We start from the raw sequence: 11,989 nt of genomic DNA, 5'->3' as shown, positions 1-11,989 counted from the left end.
TTGTGCTTCTTCCAGCCCAGCATTTCTCATGATGTACTCTGCATATAAGTTAAATAAGCAGGGGGACAATATACAGCCTTGCCGTACTCCTTTTCCTATTTGGAACCAGTCTGTTGTTCCATGCCCAGTTCTAACTTTTGCTTCCTGACCTGCATACAGGTTTCTCAAGAGACAGGTCAGATGGTCTGGTATTCCCATCTCTTTCAGAATTGTGATGGAAGGTCAAGTGATGATGAAGATACATACTAGCGTACACACACATTCTAACAACTGATGTCACTCGCATAATTCCAAGAACCTTGGGGTGGGGTAAGTAGAGATAGCGGTTGGTTTTCCTGCCAGTTAAACTGAAATATTTTTCTCTAATCACTTAAACTTATACACAACATGGGTAAGAACTGCCATTCTACCTATCCTAACTTTTTTTTAAAGAAATTGATTGATATGCCAAAATGTCGATCTGAAGCGTGTGAGACATAAAAATCCCCTGGGGAGCTTTTTTTTAAAGACAGAAAAAAGATACCACCCCCAACGGATCTGATTCAGTAGGGTTGGAGTGTGAACCAGGGGTCTGTATTTACATAAGTTCCCAGCTGTTCTGTTGGTGCTGGTGATGTAGAGACATTTTTTTTTTAGGGTAACTGAAAGAGAACTTACTATGTGCATGAAGTATGCCTTTACTACCAGAAGGTGGCTCCATAACATATTAAATCAGGCACTTTATAGCTAGCCAACAAAAGACCGTTGACTTGGCTAAACAAAAACAAGCTAACTAGCTGGAAAAATAAAGATGTGGAGCTTCCCTTAGTCACCTTTTCTTTTAGTGAAGGGGGTGGGTGGGGAGGGAGAATGGAAGAGGCTGCAGGAATATGGTGTGCTAAGAGGAATAAATGGACATTAAACTAATTTTACGATCATTTGTTATTTAGCTTCTCTCAAAAGTATTATAGTGAACATATGTTGTTAAAGGAAATCTTTAAATATACCAGAAACACTTGATGTCTAATAAATAAAAAAGGCAGAGATGCAGACTTCCCTGGTGGCATAGCGGTAAAGAATCTGCCAGCCAACGCAGGAGAGATGGGTTCGAACCCTGATCCCGGAAGATCCCACATGTCACGAAGCAACTAAACCCATGTTGTGTGCCGCAACTGTTGAGCCCACACGTCCTAGAGCCTATGCTCTGCAACAAGAGAAGCCCTGGCCATGAGAAGCCCATGCACTTCACTAGAGAGTAACCCTCACTCCCCACAACTAGACAACTAGAGAAAGCTCACGTGGCAGTAAAGACTCAGCACAGCCTAAATACATAAATAAGTAAAATTATCTTAAAAAATAAAAGACAGAGAGGCTCAGAGGCTCTTCCCGATCACCAAGCTTTCACATCTGGAGGAAAAATCTCAGGGCTGATACTGCTACATACAGTATCAGCTTAGATAACTTAACTGTTTAGATAACTTGTCTTGTTACAGAATCCTGGTTGTTGACCACAAATACCAGGTAGGTACAAGGTGGAGCCACATATGGACAATTCCTGTTTAAGCTGCAGCTGCTCCTTACTCAGGTTCTTAAAGACACTCAGCTGGGTATGATCAGGGTCTGGGTCACAACCACAAGGTCTCTGGCTCTAGGCTGAATCAACAAAATGACTGACCCCCAGCTCCTGACTCATTCCTCATGTCAGGAATGTCTGAGGTGTATCATACGTGTTCACAAGGCAGTGTACTTGGTGACATCTCTTTCCATGGAGGTTCTTGAATGTCCCAAGCTGCTACAATGATATCACTCTTCCTGAAGGTAATTGTTGCTGCTGTCATCATGTCCCCAGCACTGCCCATATTGGGGACATTTCTTCATTCTATTCTGATCCTTATCACATAGCTTTGGGAGCCTGTATTGGGGAAATGAGGCTGAGAATGACTAGAGATAAACTCTGCTGATATGAGGCATAAAGCAAAGCAGGCTTACACTCCATTTCATCTTTCATTTATCTGGTTCATCATTTCAATTCCTCACCCTCACCACATCCTCCAGCCAGGAAAAAAAGTCATGAATGAGGCATCACTGTGGAACTCAAAGCATCGTACAAACTCTCACCTCCAGACCATGTTCCTGGAACAAGCACATGCCTGGTTGTAATGCTCTTCAAGCTGTTCCTTTCCCATTAAGCACACAGTCTGGGAGAGAAGGTAGCACAGGGTCTTGGATGTGGGGGCTGGAGACAGCCCCAACCTCAGTATCATTAAGTTGATGTGTTTCCTCTGAAGCTCTTAGGGTGCCTTCAGTCAAGCAAAACCCAGGCCATCTTGCCCTGCCAACCAGACATATCCAAATGACAAGCTGTTTGCTCTGGGAGCATCAGTGTTCATTTTTGAAATGATTCCAAAGAAAATGAACCATTTTTAACATTTCCAAAATATAATGTAGCCTCCAAGACAGGACAAAGCCTGCAGTCACCTCTTCAGAAATTCGGTAGGGTCCTTAATCAAGCAATGGAGAAAAACAGTTCCAGAAAAGAAAATAAACGTTGTAGATGTATTCGCAGAAACAGGTTTGATTAATTGATGAACATTTTGATAAGAATTTCAAGTGATGCAAATAGTCCCAGAGGAAGTCAGGCTGTCTACTGTGGCCCCTGAGTTATAGGTCCTTGGAGATAAGAAGTGAGAACCAAGAAGCAAGCACCTTAGTTTCAAAGGCTGTGCATTTAGCCTCTGTGCGCCCGAGTTTCTGCATGCTTTCTCACTTTTTTCCTGATTAGATAACTGATTTCAATAACTTACCCAAATGACTGTATTTCTCTAACAATTCTTAATTATGCTGGCATTATCTTCTATATACAGTATGGATCATTTTTCTCCTCTTCTCAAAAACTTGCAATGGCCCCTTTTATCTGTAAAAAAGGAAGTCCGAACTCTTTAACGTACTGTGGTCTTAAACATCCTTTACCAGGTTTGCAATAATAATAGGTAACATATAATGAGAAGCCATTGGCACAATGATCAGGAGACTAGGATCACAGTTCTGCCACTAGCTATGAGCTCTAGGGCAGAGTTCATAGGGCTAAGAGTTCTAGGGCTAAGCTTCAGTGTCCTTTGTCAAATGGGGATAGGAAGAGCATTTAACTCGTTGAGCTCTTGTGATGGTCCAGTGAGAGTAAATGAGTTCTATTTCCTATGTATCCCTCACGTTTTTTCTTTTTCTCACATCTCCCATTCATTGTCATAGCTTTGCTTATGTTTTCTCAGCTATACAATCCGTTTCATGCACCAAAGCCCTCTATCCATTTTCCACTTGCAGAAACTCTCGGAATTCCAGACCTGCCTTGAAATGCCACCTCTTCTTTAATGTGTCCCTTGGCCCTAGCTCATCAAAATGTATATCTCTTTATTGTCCTCCACATGCACCTCTATTATTATTACCCCTCATTCAGCCTCATATTACATTTTGAAATTCACATATTTGACTCTCTGTTCTCCTGGATTATATACTATCTGACGTTCATCATGTGCCACCTTTTAACTTTTCCTCCATTCCTAGCACCTATCAAAATAATTTGCACAGGATCAACACTCTCTTGGTTGTAACTGTCAATTAAAATGGACTTGCTTTAAAATTCAATCCTCCTATTAATTTAGTCTCCTCTCTGCTTGATTTTTTTTCATAATACTGTATGTAACAAAATATTAACTATTCATATTCTAGGTATTAATCTATATTTTAAAATTAGTTTTACCAAAGCTAACGTGGCATAGTATAAAAACCCCACTCATAATTTGGCCTCCAAGACAGTATGACAGAAAAATTATCCTCTAATACTTAGAAATTCTTAGCTGGGATTTTTAATGCAAGTTTATTTTTTCATTTTTAAAGTGATATAAAAATGTTATAAAACCTCAGAAAAGAGAGTGAAAATGCAGTGCATATTCCCAGCTAGCAAATGAGCTTATTTCCTAATGCCCTGTTACTCAAAGCATGATCTGAACCAGTAGCAGCAGAAGCAGCTCTAATCTGGTTAGAAACGCAGAATCTCAGTCCTGTCTCAGACCAACTCAATCAGAATACGGCTGATTTGCACATTAAAGGTTGAAAAGCACTGCTTTAAGGTAATACTTGGAACCCAGTAGGGCATGTTTACTGAGCATCTCCTTCCTTCTAACAAATGTTTATAGAACACCTGCTATATGCCAAGTACTGTACTAGAGCCTGTGTCTTCACCTGCAAAATTTCTTCCAGGACTGACTCAAGAATACATGGAGAGCATGCTATCTTCTTTTGAATGTTTTCTTACACAATCCAAGTAGTTTTGACTGAAAACTGCCAGAGGTGCAAAACGTCTCATTCTGAAGTGGTCCCACTTCTCTCGTTCTCTCACAGTGATCGCTCTCAGTTTAAGGTTTAATGTGTTCTTATTCTGCTCCTTCTTTCCATTAAGAGCTGAAAAATAAGGGGGAAAGTCATTGAGGTTAACATCCCAGGTAAAGCTGAAAAACACTTCTTGTTTTCTTTAGGCAGCTTTCAAACATAAAACATGAAGGTTTACGTTTGAGTTTTGTTTTTTTTAATTGTACGTTTAAGGAAGCCCAGAAAAGGTGACATTTCAAAAGTAAATCTTGGGATATTTCTTCAAGAATATAGGGTGGGGGTGAGGAGGCATTTCATTGACTAAAACTGCTAGGTGACAGTCATTCCCAACATGTACAGCACTTACACTGAAATGCTCTCTAAGAATCAGAAGCTATATGATAAATAGTGTAGACTTTCTTTTTATTAGCTAAGTCTTCCTTGTGGCTCAGCTGGTAAAGAATCCGCCTGCAATGCAGGAGACCCGGGTTCGACCCCTGGGTTGGGAAGATCCCCTGGAGAAGGGAAAGGCTACACACTCCATTATTCCGGCGTGGAGAATTCCATGGACTGTGTCGTCCATGGGTTCGCAAAGAGTCGGACACGTCTGAGCGACTTTCACTTTCACTTTTCACTTTCACTCCTTCAGGAAACAAGCAAAACTTTTGGTATTATTACACAGCTCAAAAGGCTGAAAAGCAGGCTTAAACGAATGTTAGTACTAGGCTGGAAGAGGAAATTTGATAAAACGTCTAAAGGGGGCACTATGCAACAAGATTTAAGTGTACAGAAAAGTAGTTGCTTTGCTGCGGTGTAGTTACCTCGGAGATAGGAGGTGGGGCCTTTCGGTGATTAAGTGTCAGCTGACCTGTAGGTCTGTTTGTACAGGAGCCTTCTGTCTGCTTTTGGCAGAAGTTGCTGTTTCCTTTTCCAGGAAGCCCTCCGGAGTCACTGGGGAGCTGCCTGGCCTGACACCCTCCAGGGTCCCACCATCAAGATCTGGTTGTTTTTCTCCAGTTGCCTATTTGCCAGGATGTTCCTGCGGTTATCGATGTACAAAGGTCTCATCATTACAGAGACCCTATAGTTTACACCGTGGAAAAGGACCATTTGAGAATGCAGGGAATATTGAAGCACAGAAATGGGTTTCTATGCCCACGAGCCTCTGGGCTCAAGGATCTTATTCCAAAATGCGATTTCCAAATAGAGCCACCACATGAACTGTTCCCAGAAGGCTCCCGGACTTTTTCGTTTAGTCTATGAAAAGGGGGTCGTACCCTCAACCTACCACCAACCCTGCCTGCCTTTTAGGGATACTATGAAGAGCAAATGGGACAAAGAATTTGGAAGAAGGTTCCAAACAACAAGCAATGCAAATGTAAAGTATAATTATTTCCATTTCTGCAAAATGGGAATAAGTAGTGTGTACGTGAATCTTAATTAGGTAATGGTTGAAATACAAACCATCCTTGAAACTGTCATTCAGATATGATATAGTGCTCTTTTCTCAGCCTCTTTATCTCTCATATTTCTGCTGCCTATATGGCTTATTGGAAATGTTATATACTCCCTGTGTAATTGTCATTGTGCATGTGTGTGTGTGTGTGTGTGTGTGTGTGTGTGTGTGTGTGTGTGTGTGTGTGTAAGGGAAAGAAGGAAGGCAACGTGTGGTTGTGTTTAACCTCTGTGCTGACTGTGTGAAAGGCCTGAGGAAAGAAGACCTGTCCGATCCAAGCCCTGACTGGTCCAAGCGTGCATGTTCCCCTGCCCGCAGTCTCTGCGGCGGCTGTAAACGCAGGAAGGCGGGATAACAGAAGGTGGGGGTCGGGCGGGCAGCGGAGGGGTGGGCGCCGCTCGGAGGGGCAGCCCGTGAGGGCGCGGGCCAATCGGAGCGCCCTCCGCCAGCGGCCAATCACAAGCCTCCAGGCCCGGCAAATCTGCCCGGCAGTGCCGGGCGGGGCTGCCGGGAGTCCGAGCGCCGCCGGTTACACTTCTGAGCGCCTTCTGGAAGCCACAGGCCTGGGGGAACCTGTGCGGAGGGCCCGGAGGAGGGAGATCAGGCAGGTCCAGTTTATGTGCCAGCCCAGTGACACACATAAACGCGTAAATGAAGCTGAGGATGGTGCGTCCGGGCGCTCACGAGTGTAGAGACCCACCGGCGTGTCTATGTGTCGCGTGGGCACCTGTCGTGTGAGTGGCTCCAGGCGTGGCTGCTCGTAGGACTTTCAGTTTCTGTCAGATTTATTGCGAGGGGCCTACGTTCCCCCGGTCCAGAGGGGGAACGTAAGAAGTTTAACGAAGCTGGGTCTGAGCAGATTAAGGGAACAGCGGTTGGGTCGGCGAGGGTGGGGACTGCGGGAGCTGGGGGCTAGGGAACCTCGTCCTTGCCCCGCGTCTTCCTGGGCCACGAAGGCCTTTGGGCAAGACTGGCGTGACAAAGGTGGCCCTGAAATGCTGGAGAACCTGGGCGGTGATGATCGTTGAATGAGTGGCACTGGGCTGAGCTTGAACAGCTGACTGACAGAAAGGGATGCTAGCATTTAGGAAGGTAAGAAGGAAACTCAGAATGGGGACCATCTGCTCCCCCAACCCCAGCGGGACAAAGACACTGGAGGTCTGCAATGCCGACTGGATGGCCTCACTACCTCCTCACCTCCACAACGTCCCCCTTTCCAATCTGGCAATTCCAGGTATTCTATTCCTACTTGTACCCAGTCTGCTTGCTTCTGCCATTTTAGTGTGGTTAATGGGTTGGGCTGCCTTTCTATTGTGCTGAGAAAATAATTGTCAATGACCTTAACTAAACCTCTTTTTATTTCCAACTAAAAGCTTAACATGGAAGCAGCTGCTGTAAAGAGATTTAAGTACACTGCATCATTGGCAAAAAGGGACTTGAGAATGGAAGCCCCATTTTTGGTTTGTTTGTTTGGGTCTTTTTGTTTTGTTCTTGAATAGACTCACTCTAAGAACATTACCTTCTTAATGTTGGGGCCAGGGTATGTGAGGGATGTGTTTTCTTGAATCACTCAAAATAAAAAGGAGAGATCAAGGTAATGAATAAAAAGTCATGAACAATTTTAGATCTGGATCAAAATTAACACTGTAAAGTGTTTTCTTTCTCATTTATCTGACCTTGCATAGTGGAGAAACAAGAAACAGATTAGCATTTAAGAAGAGGTTCAGAACTAGGACTGAGTATCCAAACACATATTATTGTTGTTGGAAAAGCCAGAAATAGAGAACACAGGTGCTTGTCACAGCCAGTCATTAGGTGTGATGAAGAAGTGGTGTTTGAAGCTTTGTCTATATATACACAGGTATCTGCCTGGCTGATCTAGAACTAAAGGCTTGGAACCCACTTCTGCACTAGCCGCTCTCCCTCCTGGGGGTTTTGTACTGTGACAACACTCTCATTAGATTTGTCCTTTTCCTTCCATCCAAAAGCTGATTAAAGCTGGGTTTCCAGGGAAGGAGGTTGACTACAGTGATCCTGGTATTAAGTGCTGGGCAAGATCTAGATTTTGATACTTGGAAAGCACTGCCAGGAGCAGGGGAATGGACCCCTGCCAATCCTTTCTCTCACCTGGAGACATAACAATTGCCTTTATCCCTAGACTACCAGGCAAACTCCCAAACATCCCTGGGAGCAGTCTGCCTTTTGGTGGCAGATAGGATGACCTCATGTAACCCCAGGTCTTTGCTTCCTATGCATGAGGAAGAGTTGTGCTGGCTTCAGGTGCAGCCTTTCCTGAGTCGCCTCTTCTTTTGGAGGTCTTCCAGGTTCATTGTCCTCATAGGCTCTTGCTGCTTTTGAGCAAGGAGAGGGTTCCTAAATCTCTTTATAGTTATCATCACTTGTGTTTTATCAGCCATTGACTACGGCTCTCTGGGAAATACCAGATGGTGGTGCTTCAGAACAGGTCTTTTCCTTGTTTAATTGACGCCTGTGGAGTCATTACTGAAATGATGCACAGGCCTCTTTTAACATGAGTCATTTGTCTTTAGGCTTTTTGATGGAATTGTTTTGTCAGGTGGTATGGCAAATAGAATGTGTTTGCACACAGAATGGCATCTTAGGCAGGCACAAAATGACTCTGTCGTTCGGGGCATGTCCGGGTAGGCTCAGACTTCCTCCTTCCTGCTGTACTTTGGACAGTTCAGACCACAGCAGCAACTCTGTCCATGGTGTGGCTGTGCACTCTGACCCCATGACTCCAGAAAGGAGCTGGGCATTTGTTCTGTAATCTCTAGGGTTTCTCCCAGTTACTAGAATTGCCAGAGTTAGCAAATAGTGGGGCCTGCTGCTGTAACTGGAAATTCTGTGGTTATCCACCGAGGGGGAACAGAAATTTGTTCAGCCACTGCTTTGTGAAGTCCTGTCCTTCTAAGCAAAAAAAAATAGTGTCTTTGACCGCTCAAAAGACACTGAACTCATTGCTGTGAATACCCTTTTCCCAGCAGCGGATGGGACATGAGTGTATGTAAAGATATAAAGCTCAGAAGAGGAAAATCACATATTAAATGCTAGCCATTTGTGAACCCTTTCCCCCTCCTCCCCGAGCCCCTGCACCCCTTCCTTGACGCTAGTTCTCCTTTCTCTACTTTGAGCTTAATATTCCCCAGCTGAAGGCCAGCAGTTGAGTTCTGCCAGGACTTGCTGAGAGATTCTGAAATATAGACAGCCATTCAGGAAGTGGAGGCCACCATCTTCCTCCCTGTTCCTCTTTTCCTTTTCCCCTCATCATCACCTTCATCATAATAGTTATTATTCACTGAGCACACCCACACAACACCCTCTGGCCTATATTACCTCAAACCCTTACACCTCCAAGATGGGTAGTAACCTCATTTTAGAAATAAGAAAATTATTGTCCAGAGAGATGAAGTAATTTTCTCAAGATCACGCAAGTAACAAACAGCAGAAGTAATATTTAAGCTCCTGTGTAGCTGACTCCAAAACCCATGCACTCTCCCTCTGCTCCTAAGGAGGCCCTGGGAAGTTCAGAGCAGCTAGAGGGAGGGAAGGGGGAGAGTTCTGTAACTGAAAACTAGTTTTCAGACTGTCGTCTGCAACCAATGAAAGAATTTTTAAAACTGGGTGATTTTTTTATCTGACCAATTATATATCACTGTCTAGCTAGTTATGTACATAGATATCTACACATATTATATATCTATCATCTATTTTATACATATATATATATATATCAGTTCAGTCGCTCAGTCGTGTCCAACTCTTTGCAACCCCATAAACTTCGGCATGCCAGGCTTGCCTGTCCATCACCAACTCCCGGAGTTTACTCAAATTCATGTCCATCGAGTCAGTGATGCCATCCAACCACCTCATCCTCTGTCGTCCCCTTCTCCTCCTGCCTTAAATCTTTCCCAGCATCAGAACCTTTTCCAATGAGTCAGTTCTTCACATTGGGTGGCCAAAGTATTGGAGTTTCAGCTTCAACATCTGTCTTTCCAATGAATATTCAGGACTGATTTCCTTTAGGATTGACAGGTTGGATCTCCTTGCAGTCCAAGGGACTCTCAAGAGTCTTCTCCAACACCACAGTTCAACAGCATCAATTGTTTGGTGCTCAGCTTTCTTTATAGTCCAACTCACAACCATACATGACTACTGGAAAAACCATAGCTTTGACTAGACAGACTTTTTTTGGTAAAGTAATGTCTCTGCTATTTAATATGCTGTCTAAGTTACACACAAATGTATGTGTGTGTTGTTGTTTAGTTGCTAAGCCATGTCTGACTCTTTGCAACCCCATGGACTATAGCCTGCCAGGATCCTCCATCCATGGGATTATCCAAGCAAGAATACTGGAGTGGGTTGCCATTTCCTTCTCCAGGGGACTCCCCAACCCAGGAATCAAATCCATGTCACCTGCATCAGCAGGCAGATTCCACAGAGCCACCTGGGAGCCCCATATATATCCCTGTCCAGAAACAGAAGCCAATAAGATATCCCCATTTGGAACTGGAATCCAGTAAGTTTTAAATTCAAACGTAGTGCTTAGACCTATTCTTTATGTGCACATGTGCTTGTGTGTCTTTACTATGGGTCAGCTCTGTCAGGGTGGGAGTGGGGCAGCAGTGACATGGGAAAGGGCAGGGAGAAGGTAGGGGTTCTGACCTTAATAGAAGAACTGAGATGGAGTTCACTATGTTAGATTTGAGTGCATCTGTTGCATTTGCCTAAAGCATGATGGGAGAGAACAAGCGTGAACGTGTACCTCTCAGCAAAGCCTTGATGTGTTATTTCATGCCCACAACTGTTAAGAACACCTATTAATGACCAGTTTCACCCAGACATATTGACCTATCTTGGAGAAGAAACTCAGAACAGTTCTCCCTGCCAACTGCATAGAATAATTTGAGACCTTAAGGGTGAAAAATCTGGAAAAGTCAGATTTTTTAACTAAAGCTTTAAACTCTACAAACAATTTTGTTCATGTTAGTGAAAGCATGATTTTTTTCTATGGACAATGAACTGATAGGAAAATTTTTCTCTATAATGTGTGTGGTTTCCAGTGAATTCTTCTCTCTATATTTTAGTGCTATTTCTTTTTTAAAAAACCATGTTTTCTCTCTTTTTAAAATAATCTATTTGGTCTGTTGGAAAGAGCATTGAACATAAGGGTCTGGAAATTTGATATTGTTGATTCTGGCCATTTGATACTGTAGAAGTATCTGAATTTCTCAGGTCTTAGTTTCCTCATTTGTAATTAACATGATGGATTAAATGAAATGTAGAAAAGTGAAAGCAAAAACCCTTCAGTCATGTCCAACTCTTTGCAATCCCATGGACTGTAGCCTGCCAGGCTCCTTTGTCCATGGAATTCTCTGGGTCAGAATAGTGGAATGGGTAGCCATTCCCTTCTCCAGGGAATCTTCCTGACCCATGGATTTAACCTGAGTCTCCTGCCTTGCAGGCAGGGTCTATATTTTCTGAGCCACCAGGGTAGAGTCCTTTCCAAATTAAAAATTCTTTGATTAGTTTGAAGGTTTTTTCTTTCTTTTTTGCCTATTGACCTACAAACATAGAAAAATGACTGGGTCATTTTTGTCTGAAGGTTATTACTTTTTTATGCCTTTTAAGAACAAGAAATTATTTTTGGCATGTGCAGACAAGGACTCACAATTGCTAGAATGAAGCAGTCTTCTCACTTTAGCATCCTAAAACAGACTGTAGAGTAGTTCAAATTGTACATACTCCGAGTACATTTAAAGAAACCTCACGCTCAGGCCTGTGGGAGAATCAGGCATCAATCCTACTGTCAAACAAGCTTACAACTTAGAGATATTTATACATACACACACACACACACACACACACACACACACACACACGTGTATTCACCATACACAATTTTAAAAAACTAATTGGGTTAAATAGTAAAACAGAGATGTAAATAGTGTTACAGATGCACATAGAATGGAAGGATTAATTTCAGCTTTTAAGAGTAGCAACTAGGTCTTCCCTGGTGGCTCAGACGATAAAGTCTGCCTGCAGTGTGGGAGACCGGGGTTTGCTCCCTAGTTCAGGAAGATATCCTGGAGAAGGGAATGGGAACCCATTCCAATGTTCTTGCCTGGAGAATCCCATGGACAGAGGAGACTGGCAGGCTATAATCCATAG

At 43.3% G+C, this 11,989-nt stretch overlaps 1 protein-coding gene and 1 long non-coding RNA gene across 2 annotated transcripts in view; one reads left to right on the top strand and one right to left on the bottom strand.

The window, feature by feature from the left end:
- Positions 1 to 556: 556 nt before the first annotated feature.
- On the bottom strand, positions 557 to 9,039 carry LOC145526586 (uncharacterized). Its single transcript, XR_014069003.1, has 4 exons — positions 7,928 to 9,039; positions 4,219 to 4,437; positions 2,098 to 2,893; positions 557 to 1,891 (listed from the first exon to the last, which is right to left on the bottom strand). It is a non-coding gene; the product is annotated as an uncharacterized LOC145526586 (long non-coding RNA).
- PLCXD2 (phosphatidylinositol specific phospholipase C X domain containing 2) overlaps positions 6,291 to 11,989 on the top strand; it is a 49,755-nt gene continuing 44,056 nt past the window's right edge. Inside the window, exon 1 of the mRNA XM_081542657.1 lies at positions 6,291 to 7,034. Coding sequence (XP_081398783.1) covers positions 6,875 to 7,034 — 160 coding nt within the window. The 5' untranslated portion in view covers positions 6,291 to 6,874. The remainder of the gene's footprint in view (positions 7,035 to 11,989) is intronic.

The sequence above is a fragment of the Giraffa tippelskirchi genome, chromosome 2, assembly GCF_054371585.1.
Source record: "Giraffa tippelskirchi isolate mGirTip1 chromosome 2, T2T-mGirTip1v1.2.pri, whole genome shotgun sequence".
Taxonomy (NCBI): domain Eukaryota; kingdom Metazoa; phylum Chordata; class Mammalia; order Artiodactyla; family Giraffidae; genus Giraffa; species Giraffa tippelskirchi.
Note: the sequence above shows the minus strand (reverse complement) of the source record. Positions and strands in the feature narration are given on the sequence as shown.